The sequence below is a fragment of the Lingula anatina genome, chromosome 7 (genome assembly GCF_051362555.1).
Source record: "Lingula anatina isolate TDL-2025a chromosome 7, LinAna3.0, whole genome shotgun sequence".
In the NCBI taxonomy this organism is placed as follows: domain Eukaryota; kingdom Metazoa; phylum Brachiopoda; class Lingulata; order Lingulida; family Lingulidae; genus Lingula; species Lingula anatina.
The window spans coordinates 13,804,270-13,821,639 of NC_141773.1; the positions used below are offsets into that span (position 1 = coordinate 13,804,270).

Genomic DNA, 17,370 nt, shown 5'->3' on the forward strand with positions numbered 1-17,370 from the left:
ACTGTCCTTATGATAACATAAGTATTTATATTAGCGCATGTTGCCAAAAGGTAAATCTTCCATCATCAATATAAAACATTTCATTAACTTTGAAGAATTGACTTTACCATGTTGTCTAACATTACAGTTTACCAAGTCAACATAAACCGAAGCATTCTGATACAATTAAATTGCAGACAAAAGTGCAAACGCTTTTAGGAAGTTACGTTTAATCATATACAGTTCTACTGACAATAAAAATGTTTAAATAACGTTCGTGTAAGAACCAAGTAATTTAAAAGATCAGAGGTGTATACTGACGTCACAAATTGGATTTAATCTCATTAATAAATATCTACCGTGAATGAGTTCCAGTGATCTAAAAAAATAGCCCAGCCATAACATGGAATCCAGCATACCACATACCACGTCATACCAGATCCTTCCGACGTTAAGGCAACTTTACCTAGACCTTTTAAAAAGATATTGGTTTAGATTATTTTGTAAACTTCCATCGTTGTATTTAGATAATTGTTCTTTCCCCATGTGAAAAACTTGACACAAGCCTTTCCAATACTCCTACATATATAGGAAAGAAATAAGAGGAAACGAAAGTATAATACCTGTTGAATGCCAATGGTAAATAGTTAAGTAATGTTGTGCACGTGTGTCCACACCGTGTAGCAAAGATGTAATGTCGTAAAAAAGATCATTTTGAACAGGAATGTTTGGTTAATTGTAGTTTTAACATATAGATAGTTTCATAACACTGTTCTTCCGTGTTTGGGTTGTCGGTATTATTTCCTCATGATTTCAAAATCTCAGCCAATCAGCGGACCGTGAAGGTGTCCTGCGCTACTCGTAGCAGCTGGCGGAGAGACAGTCAGACTTTTCTGTATGCTCAAAGAACAAGTGAGAGGATCTTGCAACCGGCAGCTGATGGCTAAGTCGTAGGTCGAGTGTGGCGACATCTGGATGCCGTATATGGGCGTGGGTTCATTCAAAGCATCAGAGTCTTCAAACGCATGCGCAGCAGAAATAAGTTCCGGACAAAGAACATCCGGGAACTTGTTGCTAAACTCCTCAATGTGCTGGGAGGGTATTGTGACCCCTGTTTTGATAGCAACAACGTACAGCATGGCACCAGATTTCTGGTAGAGAACCTCCACGTCGAAGTTGGCCACTTTATCTGGAGTTTTTGCCCTGTATATTTTTCGAATGTCGTTAATGTTTGAGACGCTTCTAGAACATTCGACGCTGAAGCTATGCTTAGGCTTCAGTACGTTTTGGGCAGTGATATTTGCTAGAAAAGACGAAAAAATCAATACTGTATTAGTATGATATTTTAGCCCTAAACCTTTCCAAGAAAATCATATCTAATGTTTTTTTTACCATAAACCTTTATAGACGGAATTAATGCTACAATTAGCGGTCAGAGTCAGTTTCAGATTCTTTATTAACACACACCTTTACACAAAAGTACAACCATAGCAGCACAGCTAACTATCACAGAGCACAAATAAATAGATAAGCATATAAATGAACAAGACTGATCTACACGCCCAGTCTCTGCTGACTGCGCATAGCGGATCGCACTTTGGCATTATGATTTGATTTGGAAATACGCTAACTACATCATTATTCGTAATACTTCAGATCAAAAACATAAATTAAACGTCCTTGATCAAATAGACACACACACACACACACACACACACACACACATATAGTTTTATACTTAAGAAATTCGTGAACTCTTTAGACCATATCACCATACAGATTACTTCGTAAGGTAACAGATAGGGAAGTTCACCTTTTCCAGCCAGCTGGATTTCAATGGGATAATGGTCACTGACGGCGAGGGCATCGGCCTTGCTCATGCCTTTGTCAAACTCGTATATTCCTGCACTGTTGTGGACCACGGCGGACAGCAATTTTATCCCAGCTCCGACGAACCTAGAATAAGACACGAGAACAAAGAAAATCCATTTTATTTCTACTTTAATGGCATGACCCTGGAAAGAGGATTAAGTTAACAAGAAGCAGGTTTGTGAATAAAATATCAGTGTGAAAGATCTGGATACCTGTGTACTCGAAGCCACTTTAATCGTTATGTTATAAATTCAGTCTTGAAGTTCCAACGGTATGATCTACGCTGAGTACACGTTAGAAAAGGAATCGAAATGTATTTCGAATGATACTTAGTAGTAAAGCGGTGGTTATAAACATCATTCAATGATGTTGTCATGTTAAAAAAAATTTAAGTGGTTTTGTACAGATGTGTGCGTGTGTACGTATGCACATGCGTGTGTACGTAAGAATCTGATTAGGACTCAAAAGTGAGATTATAATCGTAATTATGTTAACAGATTTAAATAGTATATAACCGAGTGGTTACGGAAGCATTTTAAAATTTTAGGGAAATTACCAATATTTTCCTAAAGAAAGGTATAATGCGCATGTATGAAATTACACACGTCGTTAGACATATATTTATATACATGTATGTGATATGGTGACTTTAACTATTTATTTAAGCAGTTGGTAGAGTCACAAAAAAAAACTTGAAACCAAACTCCAAATAAGGTAGAAAAATTATGATATAAAATTTCTGAATGTATTTAGCCTTGGCTCCCAGACTAGAATGTGTCAAAGAGTGTGCGGTACGGTCCACACGTACCTGTCATAAGCGCAGTCTGTAGCAGTAACAGTGGTGTCAAAACAGTTAGAGATAAGCCACTTAAACCGGGGGTCGGTCCAGAGACTGATGTGATCCCACTCATCGCCATTGACGTAATTGCAATCTGCGTTGAAGTCCCCAGCGATCAAAATATCCTGTGAGAAAAATTAGTTTTACACATATTATGTCTTTGTAAACATGAATTATTCAGATGATTCTACACTTGCTACATACCTCCAACAGAATGGACAATAGAACTTATTTCGAGAATTATTGGGTGATCCGGATTCAGTCACAACCGTGATCATATCGTTCCCCTTTGAATATATGTTAAGCCCACAAATATCGTCAAAATGTTTGGAGAATTTGATAAAATGTTTTGTCCACTAATAAACTAATGACGATATATATAGAAACTAAACATCCTTCCTTGGCGGAGGAAACAAATATACGTCAAGCCATGTCAAAACTGGAAACGTCTTTTTCAGGATGAACAAAAATAAAACACTTCAGAATGAAATTTGGGATAACATGTACATAAAACTTGTCAGTGAGGTTTAACAAAGGTTTGCTGAAAGTCGAGAGTCCAGTGAATGGCTCGGAATGAAATAATTTGAAAATTAAATCCGTATTTAGGAAAATCTGTGTACCTCAAGGGCCCAGTGTTGTTTCACAGCGTCGTATACCCGGGTCAAATTTCCAATTTCGCTCACTGCCTCCTGCGGGTCCGTGTGGATAGCGATGATAGCAAAATCAGTCACTTCTAAAAGAAATAGACCACATTTTATTGTTTATTTGTTATTCATTTTTATAATGCAATTTGATTTACACACTGTTTGTATCCCTCAATACTAGTGAAAATTCCACTTACTTTCAGAAGAATAACCATCCTTAAAATATCTCACAATCTCAATAAAACAGACGGCAAGACGGTTGAGAAAGTTTACCGGTGTCTTTGGCGTGGAAGCGCACCACATAGGGTTCTCTCTGAAACGGGTCTGTGCCGCTGTCGACGCCGTCATCGTATTGGTATGTGCCTGTTACTTTGACTTTGGCGGGCCTTAAGACGGGGAAAAAGTGGTTAATTTTACTAAATAATCATGGCTGGCGATAGAACAGTACTAATCTAATCAAATGAAATAGGACCACGAAAAACAAAAGGCTAGTGTTAAGGTTCAAAACTTACCTGCTGTAATTAGATTATTGTGGGAGGTATCGTGAATTGACATGACCTTTGAAAATTGTGGTGAAAGTTAAAACAATTGTTAAGTTTAATTTATTTCATAAAGCCAGTGCTAGGCCAGATGTGATTGTTTTTTGTTTTTTTCCTGAGGTTTGCAAAGGTCAATAATATTATAATACTGATGGTAAAATATGTTTGCCCACAAAGATTTAAATTAATAAAAATAAGACCAAAAGTGGGCTAGTACGCCCCAAAAAATTAACTGCAGTAAAATCTTCTAATTATCCTGACCAGATCAGACAAGAAGCTATGCTATATGTATATAAAATATAAAAAAAATTAGAACTAAAACTGATTTTCTCAGCATACATGTATGCCCTCTTTTTGCGATAATAATTCGTACACTAAAATTCAAAGCAATACTATGTTAATAAATATACATTCACTAATCTGCATAAACAATACCGAAATACCTGTACAAGAAGGCATACTGTTCCTTGCTTGCAGTTCTTCCTAGCCGGTCACTCACTTGTTTCTGGTATGCATTGGAGCCAACCAGACTGAAAACATAACACGAAATAATCTTTTCGATCAAAGTTCCATTTTTATTTATTATTATTATTTTTTTTTTTTGGGGGGGGGGGTGTGCATTAAAAGTTTAAGTTATTTGATTACAGTTATTAATTTCGAAGTCGTGTTGGACAGCAATTAATTGATACATTCATCTGAATGACATACTGTAAGACAGTGGGAGAGAGGGAGCGAAAAGAAGAGAGAGCATACCTATTTACTTCTAGCAGCAGTTTGTCCACGACAGTTTCACTGGAGTCACGGACTTCTTGGATCAAAATGATGTCGTAACGGGCAACTACCTAATTGAGTAAATGGAATATTTTATATACAGTATAAAGTTATTCCACAAAAAAAGTGAAAATTTTGGTCGCATCAGTGACGAACACTTCATGTTATACCGCATTCACACAACTGTGTTGTACATGTATATCACTTTTTAGCTATCGATTTCTTTCCATATCGAAGGGTACTTTACTATTAACAGCGAAAATGATATATAGAGCAGGTCAAAACCATACAAAGGTCCATTTATCTGTGAAATGACCCAAAGCACGTAATGAATACATTGCTAACTGACTATAAAAGAGGGATAATTGAAAGATTTCATATATTGTTGTCTAAACTTTAGAAACCTTCCAGAAACACTTGCATTGTGCTTTTAATCAGTCGGATTCTGCTACTGCGCCTTCATTTTCAAAGACAAAGTTTTATTTTTCATTAATGTGGAAAAGTAGTACCACGCAACCATTTTGAAAGCAATGAAAATATATCTAAATACACATTTTATAATAGAATAGTTAAAAAAAACAACAAATAACTAGGACAAAGAATTAACTGCAAGTTTATATGAATGACCTCATGATGACAGTAAGGAAGAAGAGCGGAAATTTCTTCGTTCGCCTTGTACGGCCGTTACCCATTCGGTTATGAATTCATCACTTGTCTAATTACCAAGAGGCGTCATTTCCTGACCTGAATCATGTGTAATGAATTGTGCCTTTTCATCATTTCCTAAATACCCCTTCAAAAGCTTCAAATGTACTGAAAGCGACAGGTTCGATTTCCACCTCCTACGAACGGTATCTTTTGTCCTATGCTTACACAATAAACGAATCAATAATTAACATGCCAACTTTTTTAGTTTTAAGGAAAATGACCCGTACTGCACAAATCACGAAGGTACATGTCACTACTTAAACTTTGCACAGCAACAGAATCACATGGATTTAAAACGGAACCTACCGTCATTTTAATATTTTTACTCAGCTGTGTCGGAACGTGCTTGTTAAACTCATTTTCTGTCATTTTGAAAACCGTGTATTTAGTATATACATGTACATGTACTAGTATGTCAGAAAGAAAGAACACAGGGACGCATGCATTCATGCGCCCACACGCTCGTCATTTTACTCACCTTAGCAATAGTGTTCATTACAGCCGGAATGCTAGCCTTGGTTGGACCAAACACACGGACGTTGAAGGCACCTATCTTCAGTGGAGGGGCTGCTAGTTCTGGAGCCGGAAAGACGTCGGTGGTGGACCCCAGTGCTATAGCCAGGGCAGCAAAAATGATGCCACTCACAACGCCCTGCTTCATCTTTCAGTATTTTGTTCCTCGTGATATTTTACAGACCAGGTCCAGTTCCTAAAATATTCAGATATGTGTGAGTCATGTACACTTATTTAGCGGTCAGGTACTTATCTCCTTTGTTCCTATTCGCGCTAACACTTCTAACAAGCGCCTCGTTTTGCCTTCTTTAATTTCATTGGTTTTATGTACAATTATTAAGTCGAAGTTGAGGCTTCTTCTTGGAGAATGATATTTAACCCGTCGATAGCCTGTGCAGTAGACATCAAGTGAATTATCATCTGTTCATCGATAACCTCTTTAGCCAGAGGGCAGAGATAAGTGACATACTAAGATGAAAATTAGACTTGAAGACCGACATAAGATTTTATATCTAACTCGGATAACATTAAAGTCCCTGTTAAACTGGAGTCTGAGACTGTTTGGGGAAAGGTTTTTGACCCCTTCAAAGTTGTGCCTTTGACAGTTTTTGACATTAAACTTCGACAGTAGCCATATTTAAAAGAATGAGATAGACGGCGTATTTAAACATGTGGACTAGTTTTCTGAACGCATCTTTTTTTCTAGCAATTATAAAATATATTGCATTACCATAGTGTATAAAAATTGCGATGTCTTGCAAAGATGTTTCAGCTCCCTTCCAAAGCGCTAACTGAGAACACGTGCTCTTGACCCTCAAACTAGAGCGCATTTTTTCACCGCTTAGTTAAACATAAATAACGAAAAAAAGGTGTTGACAAAAATGAATAAAGAAACTCAAATTGTGAATAATGCCATGTTAACCAACTGTTTAATAGGGCAGCAATGCGTTTCTCTTGTTCAAAGAACTTTAAGATTGAATTGTACTCCCAGCACTAGTGTTATAGATGTGCATCTGTATGTAAAGTGTATGCATGGATTACCTGTAAATGGCAGTTGCCATGTACACATTTTAGTAAACTATAATCTCTACAGCTGACTTGATGTGTGGACTGACTGCACGTGTACATACCATTCGTGAGTGCAGAAAGGTCTAAAAGGACCCCGGCCCAAATACAAAACGGTTGATTTATTATATACATAAACGTAGTCCCATAGCAAGGGGACTTAATTGTGTTAATTGTGATGATCTGCAATGATGTATAGATACTCTGATTCTCAATGCTTAACAGCAAGGGTCTGATAGTGTATTACAAGTACATTGAGGACATTGGAAGTAGGAGGGGGGACGATATGATGAACTACATATACCCTGTACCACTTTTAGTAGCTATAGTAGTGTTACATTTACAACATATAAAGAAATGTTACCTTTGTGTAGGTTCAAGGACAACAAGAGTGTATGTATACGTGAATGCTATGAAAAGGATACGTGCAACTGTATTAACCTGAGACTAAAATACAAAGGTGTAAATGTCGATCTTCGGTCAAAGCTTACTTGTACGTACCTATTTATCAAGTGTAGTACAGATGTAGTACCTGCCGTACGATTCTCTGCTTTAGCACTGCCTCTCCCAAATGTGTCCTCAGCTATACAATTATACCATTCAGTACGGGGCAAAATCAGCCACCCGTCCAGTATAACCTTATATCAAACCAATCAACATACTTGTGAGTCGAGCAGTGTGGTATTTACATTTTAAAGCAGCGTGACTCAAGGCGCAAGGGAAGGCCACCCGCTATAAGTGGCCGCAGAGTAGCGTATAAATTAAGTAATTCATAGCTATTATTGTGATTTGCGGCGCACTACGGTCTCGCTGACCAATATATGCCTATTATAGTTATGTCCACCGAGCGAGCCCTTGCGTTCGTATTGTTGACACGCATTTTGTTGGTCTACATGCTTGACTGAATGTAAACGCACGCTGCGCAAAATTTAGCGTAGTCTTTTGTGTCGCTTTCAGTTGTTGATCCACTGTTATGAAAATGTGAGCCTTATTTATTTTATTTTTATTTTTCTTGTACTCTGTTGGTAAAAGGGAGTGACTGCACGAAACTCGTACGCTTGTTGTACTAGGATCCAAAAACAATATGTTGGATCTTAGAGTTGTATGTATTACGAATTGGTGATAACCACAGGGCCAATGTGACAGGGATGATAGTCCTTGGAATGGGAGCTCGAGATTTTAGTTCGGTGGCGAATTTGGGTCACTAGGTGGGGCGAATGTCATCTGTACAAAATGACGGGTAACGTTCTATGGTTCCTAGCGGACCACGGTTCCTGGCTCGCCGGTTTTACAAAAGAGCTGTAACCCAAAAATATAGATAAACTTTTAAACCCCCCCCCCCCCAAAAAAAAAATAAAATAAATAAATAAAATAATAAAAATAAACAAATAAAAAAATAATAATAATTCAAGATAAATCCTTAGTCAAGTTGAATAAAGTCCATATTGATCTGAAAAATTTGACGTGTATTCTCTGATATACTGTAAAAGCAGACGCAGTATCTCATTTAATGGGACTTTTACTGAGTACTCTTGGGTCGAAGTAGATTAACATAATGGTTTGAAAGCGTAAACAGGTTGTGAAGCTATAGATTTCCTTAAAATCGACTCCTTGGGTAGAATAAATATTCCTTTTGACCCTGTTTCGCTCCATGTTAATGTATGAAACATTATCGGCATTTCGTACATTTAACGACGGGCCCAACTAAAAATAATGATCATAACGAGACTTAAAGTTGCATTAAAAGAAAACAATTTGAATACTCTTTCAACTTGCGTAGAAATAGTTTTCTCCTATATTTTGTCTTTATTGGACTTTATGCTAGCATTCTAGATATGCCGGCGAGCACCCCAGTTACACATACAGTATAAATATTCATTGAATAGAACATCCTCGATTACTATTGTGTCTATTATATCAACTTACTGGATAAGTGTGGCTTCTCTTTTTTAGTGAAACAGCAGTACAGTTTAGGGACCACTTCCACCTGTTGCAAGCTCTAAATAAACCTTATGAGAAAGGTTTCTTCTACTCAGTCAAGTCAAAAATGTGTGTTAGAGCAGATGTGTCGTGATCTCTCGGTGGCGACCCCTATAGTGCAGGAGATGAAGCCTATGTCAGAAAATTTTCCCGCTTCAATTTCATCAAGTGCACGTGCCAGCTTGTACGCCTAGCGTTTGGTACCTCTATCACATTTTCCTCTTTTTTTCTGATGCAGGGAAAACATTGGGTGTCTTCAAGCATAAGCAAATAAAGCCACAATTTTTAGTCGCGTTATCAGATAGTGTCAGAATATCAGTTATAGTTCTAGGCGTTTTCATTGTTATTTTTATCGTTTTTTCCTTCATCAATTATTCATTTATTTTGCTAGTTAGCGCATTACGGACGTTTCTATATGCATACGGTTATGTGTGGATACATATTAGTTCATATATATATTTATATAACAAATACTAGTTTGTATATTTACATATCATACAATTTGTACGGTTAAAGCGGTGTATAAACCTAAAGACTGTTTAAACCCTATTATTTTAGTCATTATTCAGGTTTGTGGAAATTAACTTAACTGACTGCATGTATCTACTGCTAATTAACGGCTCTGTAGATGGGTAAATTGGTGGGCTTTTCAGGAGAGTGCAAGATGAAATAAAAAAGATTTGAGAGTTCCTGCATTGCGGGAAAATGCCATTTACCTCGGATAAATTCGTAAAACATGAGTTAATCCGCAGGAGTATCCAAGCCTGGAACATTTTAACAGGTCACACGCTTTCTGCAATTTAACCCATTTGAATGTTTCACCTTTTCTTAAGGATATTGTAACCCTTTATTATCATCTAGATCCTGAATATGAGTCTCTTCCTGCATCTAATTATTCAAAAATGCATCTATTTTGTGCTGATTTAAAACAACGAAAAAAACCTCGAAAAAATATTTTTTTGTTGCAATGTACAAGCATAGGCAACTCAAAACGTTATGGTCAATTTAACACATTTCTATTTTGAGGTGAGATAGCAAGCGTGTGGGGCGTAACTTCATCTCTGAAGAAGATTTTAACACGAAAATTGGCAAAGTTGACCAGGAGTGTGTAGGCTACAATCTCGTGCCACCAATTTGGTTAAAATGTTTTGGTTATGGAGTTAGGGGCCCCTAATTACCTATTTTGATTAAACAAAGCAATTTGCTTTATCAACGATAAAATCTGGACTAAGACTTTTAAGAAAAACCGCTGGCATGGTTTTGGAGTACCTAATGATGCCATTAAATCGGCGCTGAAACGGTGATCGTGGGTACTCAGATAAAAAAGAAATTTGAAAAACCGATTTTTCAGTTTTTACCCCAAAATCGCAATTATGACGTCACGTAAGATAACACATGTGTAAATGTTAATTTAATTTAGTTACTGTACACTTAAGATTTATTTATTACCCAAAATAATACAGTATATATAAGGCAGTCGATTAGGAGTTTTGGGCGAAGGCTGACAATAACCTTAACACCCTGTATATCGCCTTTATCCATCCTTGGACATAATGTCCAAGATCCATCCATTACACCTGATCAGTCAAATAAAAGAAGATCCTCATCTTCTCCCTTGACCATTGACGTTCATCATGCAGGGGTCGCGCCGGATCAATTCTACTCAAAGAAAGTGTTTGATTGAAATCAACTTTCCCTGCAGTCTTGCAAGTGGACATGTTTGCATTTCGTGTATCCTGGACAATGCCTCTCTAATTGGATACTGTCAGATGATGTAGCCCTAACTTTTGTGGAGTGTCTAGTATTTCACGGTATAAAGGAGACGTCCGTGCCCCACACTAGGCATAAGCTTTCTGTGTAAGGCTGATATGTTCATGTAGCTTTATCAGTGTAGGAGAAAAACTATCAATCTAAACTTCAAGAACTTCGTTTCAAAAAGTTATTTGATCATATCGGTGTCTTTGAAATTAAAATGCAACTGTGCACAGGTTCGTCGCTATGGTGGCTGTGTATTGCAATACTGCAGTTTTTTCATCGTGTTAACAGTCACGGCAAGATGACGTCACCAGAGCAGAGAGATCCCAGGAACACTGGTGTCAACTGCGGGGGGCTATATGTAAGTTATGGAGCAATATTTTCAATGCAAATTTATTAAATTTTCAGTATATTGTCAAATTAATGTTCTGTCGGTTATATATTTATCGTTTCTGGCATGCTGTACTTAAAACTTTCAGTGATGTTGGTCTTGAAAAACCAGTAGTTTCGTAAAATCATATTCATTTAATTTCCCAGTATCAGACGCAGAATGGTGGTAGGTGTGGAGTGTGCGGTGACCCAGTGGGAGGGCCTTTCAAACACGAAATTCCAGGACAGAATGTGAAAACGTACAAACAGGTAGGAATTAGTCAAAAATTCCAGCGAACGTCTCTCTTTTGTACAGTATGGCCATTGTAGGTGGTTTGTTCTCTTAAAACCTCTGTCAAGTAAAAAAAATTGGTACATAGCTCAAGACGTATTAAAGGCGATAAAAGTTAGCCTTTTGAAAGTATATGAAAAGTTTGCTTTTTCCCCTTTATTGTTTTGAACCTGATCATCACGACTAAGACTAAAGAGAAATCACATCAACGATGATTTAATTGATAGTAGTGATGATTTACTGGATTTTTTTCCAGGGCGAGACAATCAACGTCAAACTAGTCATAACGGCCAAACACATGGGCTGGCACGAGTTTCGCATCTGCAAAAACGACGACAAGACCAGGGTGACGCACGAGTGTATGGATAAGAACCTCCTAGTTATACCACTGAAGGATGGAACGACCGTCACTCGCATATTTGAACCAGATGATGGACGGTAACTATGTGAAAAACATATTTCAAAAACGCTATAATTTTTTTTATCGAATCTCCAAAGCTATACATCTAAGATTCAGTGGCGAGATCAAGGTCATTTGATAAAGGGGAAAAACGCCATCCTTATGAAATTGTAAACGATTTAATGTACTCTTCTCATATATCTGTTCTTGTCCGTTTCACATTTGGTGCTTTTTGAAGCAGTTAATTTGCATGAAACGTTATACTTACAGTTGTAAATGTCAAATGGGGCAAAAACTTCTTTTTCGATTCAGCTGCTTATAGGCCTCCCACATATGCACTTCTGCGTGTATATATATAGGCCTATTGTACAGTTTAGTTCCCAGAATTTATTGAATTTAATTATCCTTTTTCTTGTCACAATACTTAAAAAAATAACCACTAAGAATATCGGCAGACAAAAAAAAATTGAAATGCTATCATCAATATATCGCATAATGACTCTGATCTTATCATTTACATTCAGTATGATAGTGACCAATAAACAGATATATGCTTACTCGTAAGTTAGGTGGGATTCATTATTTATTTTCAGTTTCGTCAGCTCGACTATGTACCCGTTCGTGGGCAGTGGGTCCACTTTAGTGGTACCGGTCAAGTTACCGCCAGATCTGACCTGTGACCATTGTGTGTTCCAGTGGAAGTGGCACTGTGGTGAGATGGCATCTTTTATTAATCTTGATAAATTTGTGTGTATCAATCACAGAATTTGAATTTTTCCGATATGGAATTTGCAGCTTTTTTAGTTGAAATAATTTGAAAAGCGCATGTATTAAAGTGAAAGCTTGTATATAAACGATGGAGCTATAACACTGTATACACGTAAAAAACATGTATGCACGGGCTCAATAATGTGCATATTTCGAATTCAGGATCTTTCTTTCAACAGGTAACAACTGGGGCCCGGGAGGCAAAGGGACGGGACCACAGGAGGAGTTTTTTGGTTGCGCCGACATTGCAATAGAGGGCACTGCAGCTCCACCGACCACGACAACCCTGCTTCCTCCTCTGCCAACTCTGCAACAACCTGCAGACCAGGGACGTAAGTTTACTACTTCGACTTAAGTTTTCCAAGTCATGATTTCAAAACATGATTTTTTTTAACTTCGTGTTTGCATTTTATAAAATGAAAGTGAGCGTTTTAACAATTAAAACTGTCTGATTCATAAACTATTTGCACCTCCATGCCTCATGATACATCATCTGTGGATGACAAAATGCACACCTTTAAAATACAAAAGCAGCAGTATTTAACTACTGCTATAGTGTACTTCATACAGCAACACGCGTTACCACGCCGTCTATCTTTCTGTATATAGACACCGTGCACGAAGTCATGAGGATGAAGATAGACAGAAGAAACACACAACATATGTTTTATCATGCATAATATTAAGAAATTAATAAATGTTAACTTTTTCCCAGATCAAATGAAGATGGGGTGTTGGTTCACCAGCTGGGCACAGCACAGACCAGAAAGGGGGCAGTTCCTTCCAGCCGATATTGACCCCAACCTCTGCACCCATATATACTATGCATTCGCCAAGATAAATTTTGACGGAACTAGTTACGAGCTGAAAACTGTGGAATCGAATGACCAAGGTCTGTGGTTGATTAATGTTATGAAAATGTGCTCATTAAGATTGGTTATTTATTCTAAATTTTAATACACGTGTGAACAACAATTCTGATGCTTGTTTGAACCGTACATTTTATTATATAGTTTGCTATGTTTGCTATATAGTATCCTGTGTGGTCAGAATATGCTTAAGTTGAGAGAGCAAAACCCAGGCAACATAATGTTGAAGTCCAATATGATTTAAGTCGTTGATACAGTGTATTATCCGTTATGTCGCTGAGCTTAAATCACGAAACTATTACTAGGCCCAAGAATTCACTGCTTTTTTTGCACTCGCTATCAACACATATATATATGACGCAAATTTCATCTCCCCGAAAGACCACATGGAGCAAGTTGTGAAGCTGAAAACCCGCAACCCAGCTCTGAAGGTTCTGCTGGCGGTGGGCGGCTGGAGCCATCCCTTGGAGATCTTCAATGAGCTGTCAAAAACCACCGAATCCAGGAGAGATTTCATAAGCAACGCAATTCGCTTTTTAAGAATGTACGGGTTCGATGGACTGGATTATGACTGGGAGTACCCGGGGGATGTTGACCGTGGAAGTCCCCCAGAAACAAAGCAGTCTTTCTCAGATCTGGTCAAGGTATTGTGTTTATAGAATAATGCGATGTAGAAATACACATATGTATCATTGATACTTTTTAAAATAAGAACTCGTCTAAAATCTGTACTCGTACAGTTCGATTATTGTGCTTTGGACAACCTTATTTATAGAATATCTAAGAAACATATTTCATATTTAGGAAACAAGGCTTCGTTTCCAACAAGAGGCCGAAGTTAAAGGCAAGAGACGATTACTAGTTACAGCATCGGTAGGAGTAACAGATGAGAAAATTAACGACGGTTACAATATAGCAGTGATGAACAAGTAAGTTATATGCCTGTGAAACCGTCTTTTTATTTCCAAAGATGTCTCATGAATTGAAAAAGTTTTAGTAGATCAAATATATATGAAGTTGTTATGTTTAGCGACATTTAAAAGAAAAATGATATAAAATAAATCTTCCTTTATGCAACTGTTAATGTTAGACTCCATGATATAAATCGACAAATTGACCATGTAATGGGATATTGACAGAACTGATTTTATCCAGTGACCCGCAGAATGCAAATTGAAGATGTCAATCAATATTTCAGATACCTTGATTGGACGAACCTGATGACCTATGACCTTCACGGGGCGTGGGATGGCTATCTAGGTCACCACGCTGCCTTGTTTGCCAGATCAGATAATTCAGGGAGCCAGGATACTCTCAACATTGTGCGTCCTTCATTTTTGTCTATCTCCATTAGCATAGCTGTGTGTTCTTAATATTAAAACATAATAGATTTCAAGTTAAGGATACAAACTCTGTACATTTTCTGCGAGACATTCTGCCATACTATGAAATACATCCGATACTGCAGTGGCGAACTGACAGCCCAACAAAAACGGAGCGTTTTTTAACTTTACCATATCGTTACAAAAACGATTTTTCGGCAGATAAACGTTATGGAAACGTTCTATAATAACGTTCTGCGTTTGCTGAGAGTAAGCGATTCATTTTTTCCCTTTTTTCCAGGACTATATCGTCCGGAATTGGATAAAGAAAGGCTACGATCCCAGCAGGCTTGTTCTTGGGGCCGTTTCTTACGCGCGCACCTTCACCATGACTGACAGTAATGCCTACTCGCCGGGAGATAGAGCAACTGGTGCGGGAATCGCTGGACCCTATACCAAACATGCAGGATTTCTTGGTTACAATGAGGTGCGTGCTGCACAATTGTGCTCACCATACGTTTTTGACTAAGATACAAATATACCGATGTATCCATTTATCAAACCTTTTGCTGAATCATCAGTAGTAGAGCAAATACATTTTGACTCGTCAGAACATGCAACACGAAACAAAACAAACCGCTATATATGCGCTTCAGACCCTTCATAACAGATTAAAATTAATACACAAATATGCACGTAAAATTTTGTTGTCAGATTTGCGAGCAGAGTGGCTGGGACGAAGTCTTTGACCCGCAGATGAGGGTACCATATGCATATAAACCAGACACGAAACAGTGGGTGGGATATGACGACCCCAAGAGCATGGACTTGAAGGTACCGCAAATCCACCGATCTGAAATCAAATCGCCGCTGTTTGTAAAACCCTAGCTTATTATAGCTCATAACTAGAGTTTTCAGTTGTTCTAATTTTATCTATAGGTTCTTCCATAATCCAAATATGAGTCATGATACTGATCTTAAAATCCAGAAATAGGAGTAATTTAAGCTTATAAATATGTCACACCTGACGTGGTAGTAACTCTCAAGATTATCCATACAAATTTAACTTAGAAATGAATTCACGATATGAAGAGCGTTATCCCCCTGGGCCCAAAGTATCTGACACATATATCATATAGATAAACAAAATCAGGTATTTGTGTAGAAAAAGAAAGACATTCACGTCGTTTCTCCTATAGGCCGACTACGTTTGCAAGATGGGTCTTGGAGGGCTCCACGTGTGGGCGATGGACATGGACGACTTCACAGGGAGGTCTTGCAACGAGGGGAGATATCCTCTCCTCACTGCTGCCAAGGAGGGTCTAAAGAAATGTTCCACTGCCGGAAATCCGGGACCCGGCACGAGACCGCCTTCAGCCAATAGCATGAACTTCCGGTGCGGACCAATAGCTGTGTGGTGCGAGGCTGGGAAAAGATGTCTAAAGCCTCGCCAATGTCTGTACTTGACACGATCAAGAGGGAAATAAATTTTGATTATTTGATTTTCAATATCCGGATCTTAATACAATACATCTTTCTAACACTTTTTTCCATGTGTTATAAATAATATTATTATCGGATATACATGTATCTGAATACGTACTGACAAGACCCAAAATTATTGAAGTTACTACAACTGTAGTACAGGTAGAATAACTGTTCAGGTTTAAGTCATCGACTATTGCCATATGCGTCTTAAAAGAGTTTTTCTTCAACAATCACCTTCTATCATGTAAATGTGAACGTTTCATATTCACTCTTTTACATTTATACATGTAACTTGGGCCTATGCAGGTATTTTAAGCGGAAAATAAACTGCTATTATTTGCATTAAATTGTCATTGTTAAAATTGTGTATTTAGCCTATTTCAGAGTGGCTGGATATCGTAGCAGGCCACTGTCCAAGACAGTCATAATTTGTAATCTAAGGTACATATGTACATGTCAATTACATCGCGTCACTTGCAAGTAAAGCAGATTGGCATATGGAGTCGACGTTTAAATAGATTTTAATCTAAAGCCATTTAGTCCAATATATACACGACTTTGGTTGGAAAAAATGTTAATTAACGAAGGTTTCGAAAGGGAATCGGGTCCTTAGGGGCTCAACACATTATAACAGTTTTCCACTGGAAGTCACCTATTGCAAAGATTTGGCATTTTTTTCAAAACTTTAACAAGTAGTTAAAATCTTATGGTGCAACACTGATGGGCACAGAACGTCGGTCATCATAAACACAGCAATGCAACCCATGCCCGAATAGTCTTTATTCTGAAGCTATTGTTGTAGAATCACGAAGACGATGAACCAAAGGACCTCCGTCTCCGCTAGCGTGTAACTATCAAAATAGGGCGCTTTTTTCTGAAAAGGCAGGCTTGCAGGTAACAATTTCAAATGGGCGAAGTTCTTTCTCTGAAACATGGATTTATAAGACCCCAAGCATTGGATTTATCTGACGCATTATGAAAAACCTTTGATGAATAACGCACTTTTTTCGGACAAAAGGTTCTTTCGACGCCCCCTCTCCGAACCCCTTTCCCTGCCTACAGGCCTGACAACGATTTAAATGTACATGTATTGTAGTTATATCCCTTCTCGCGTAGCAAAGAATGTGCTAATTGAATTTTATGCCCTTCAGCCATCTCTCTCTATGTTTGGCTTAGCAATGGAAAGACTTTGTGTCTA

The 17,370-nt window shown here is 37.9% G+C and overlaps 2 protein-coding genes across 4 annotated transcripts; one reads left to right on the plus strand and one right to left on the minus strand.

The window, feature by feature from the left end:
- Positions 1 to 189: 189 nt before the first annotated feature.
- Positions 190 to 7,653, minus strand: LOC106172672 (deoxyribonuclease-1). 3 transcript variants are annotated; one of them, XM_087016469.1, is made up of 9 exons: positions 7,421 to 7,653; positions 5,830 to 6,060; positions 4,626 to 4,714; positions 4,316 to 4,402; positions 3,607 to 3,719; positions 3,310 to 3,422; positions 2,660 to 2,814; positions 1,793 to 1,935; positions 190 to 1,282 (listed from the first exon to the last, which is right to left on the minus strand). In XM_087016469.1, exons 2-9 carry the CDS (start codon positions 6,010 to 6,012, stop codon positions 801 to 803), a joined length of 1,365 nt encoding a protein of 454 aa, XP_086872595.1. In that variant the 5' UTR covers positions 6,013 to 6,060; positions 7,421 to 7,653; the 3' UTR covers positions 190 to 800. The 3 variants fall into 3 exon arrangements, with proteins under 3 accessions (XP_086872595.1, XP_013408931.2, XP_086872594.1); XM_013553477.2 differs by having other exon boundaries at positions 7,431 to 7,652; XM_087016468.1 differs by lacking the exon at positions 7,421 to 7,653 and having other exon boundaries at positions 5,830 to 6,164.
- A 2,951-nt stretch (positions 7,654 to 10,604) lies between these two features.
- LOC106160632 (chitotriosidase-1-like) lies at positions 10,605 to 16,487 on the plus strand. Its single transcript, XM_013537283.2, has 12 exons — positions 10,605 to 11,025; positions 11,202 to 11,303; positions 11,582 to 11,763; positions 12,319 to 12,437; positions 12,673 to 12,825; positions 13,209 to 13,385; positions 13,744 to 14,006; positions 14,167 to 14,291; positions 14,561 to 14,684; positions 14,986 to 15,171; positions 15,399 to 15,518; positions 15,884 to 16,487. Exons 1-12 carry the CDS (start codon positions 10,882 to 10,884, stop codon positions 16,169 to 16,171), a joined length of 1,983 nt encoding a protein of 660 aa, XP_013392737.2. The 5' UTR covers positions 10,605 to 10,881; the 3' UTR covers positions 16,172 to 16,487.
- The last annotated feature ends 883 nt before the right edge of the window (positions 16,488 to 17,370 follow it).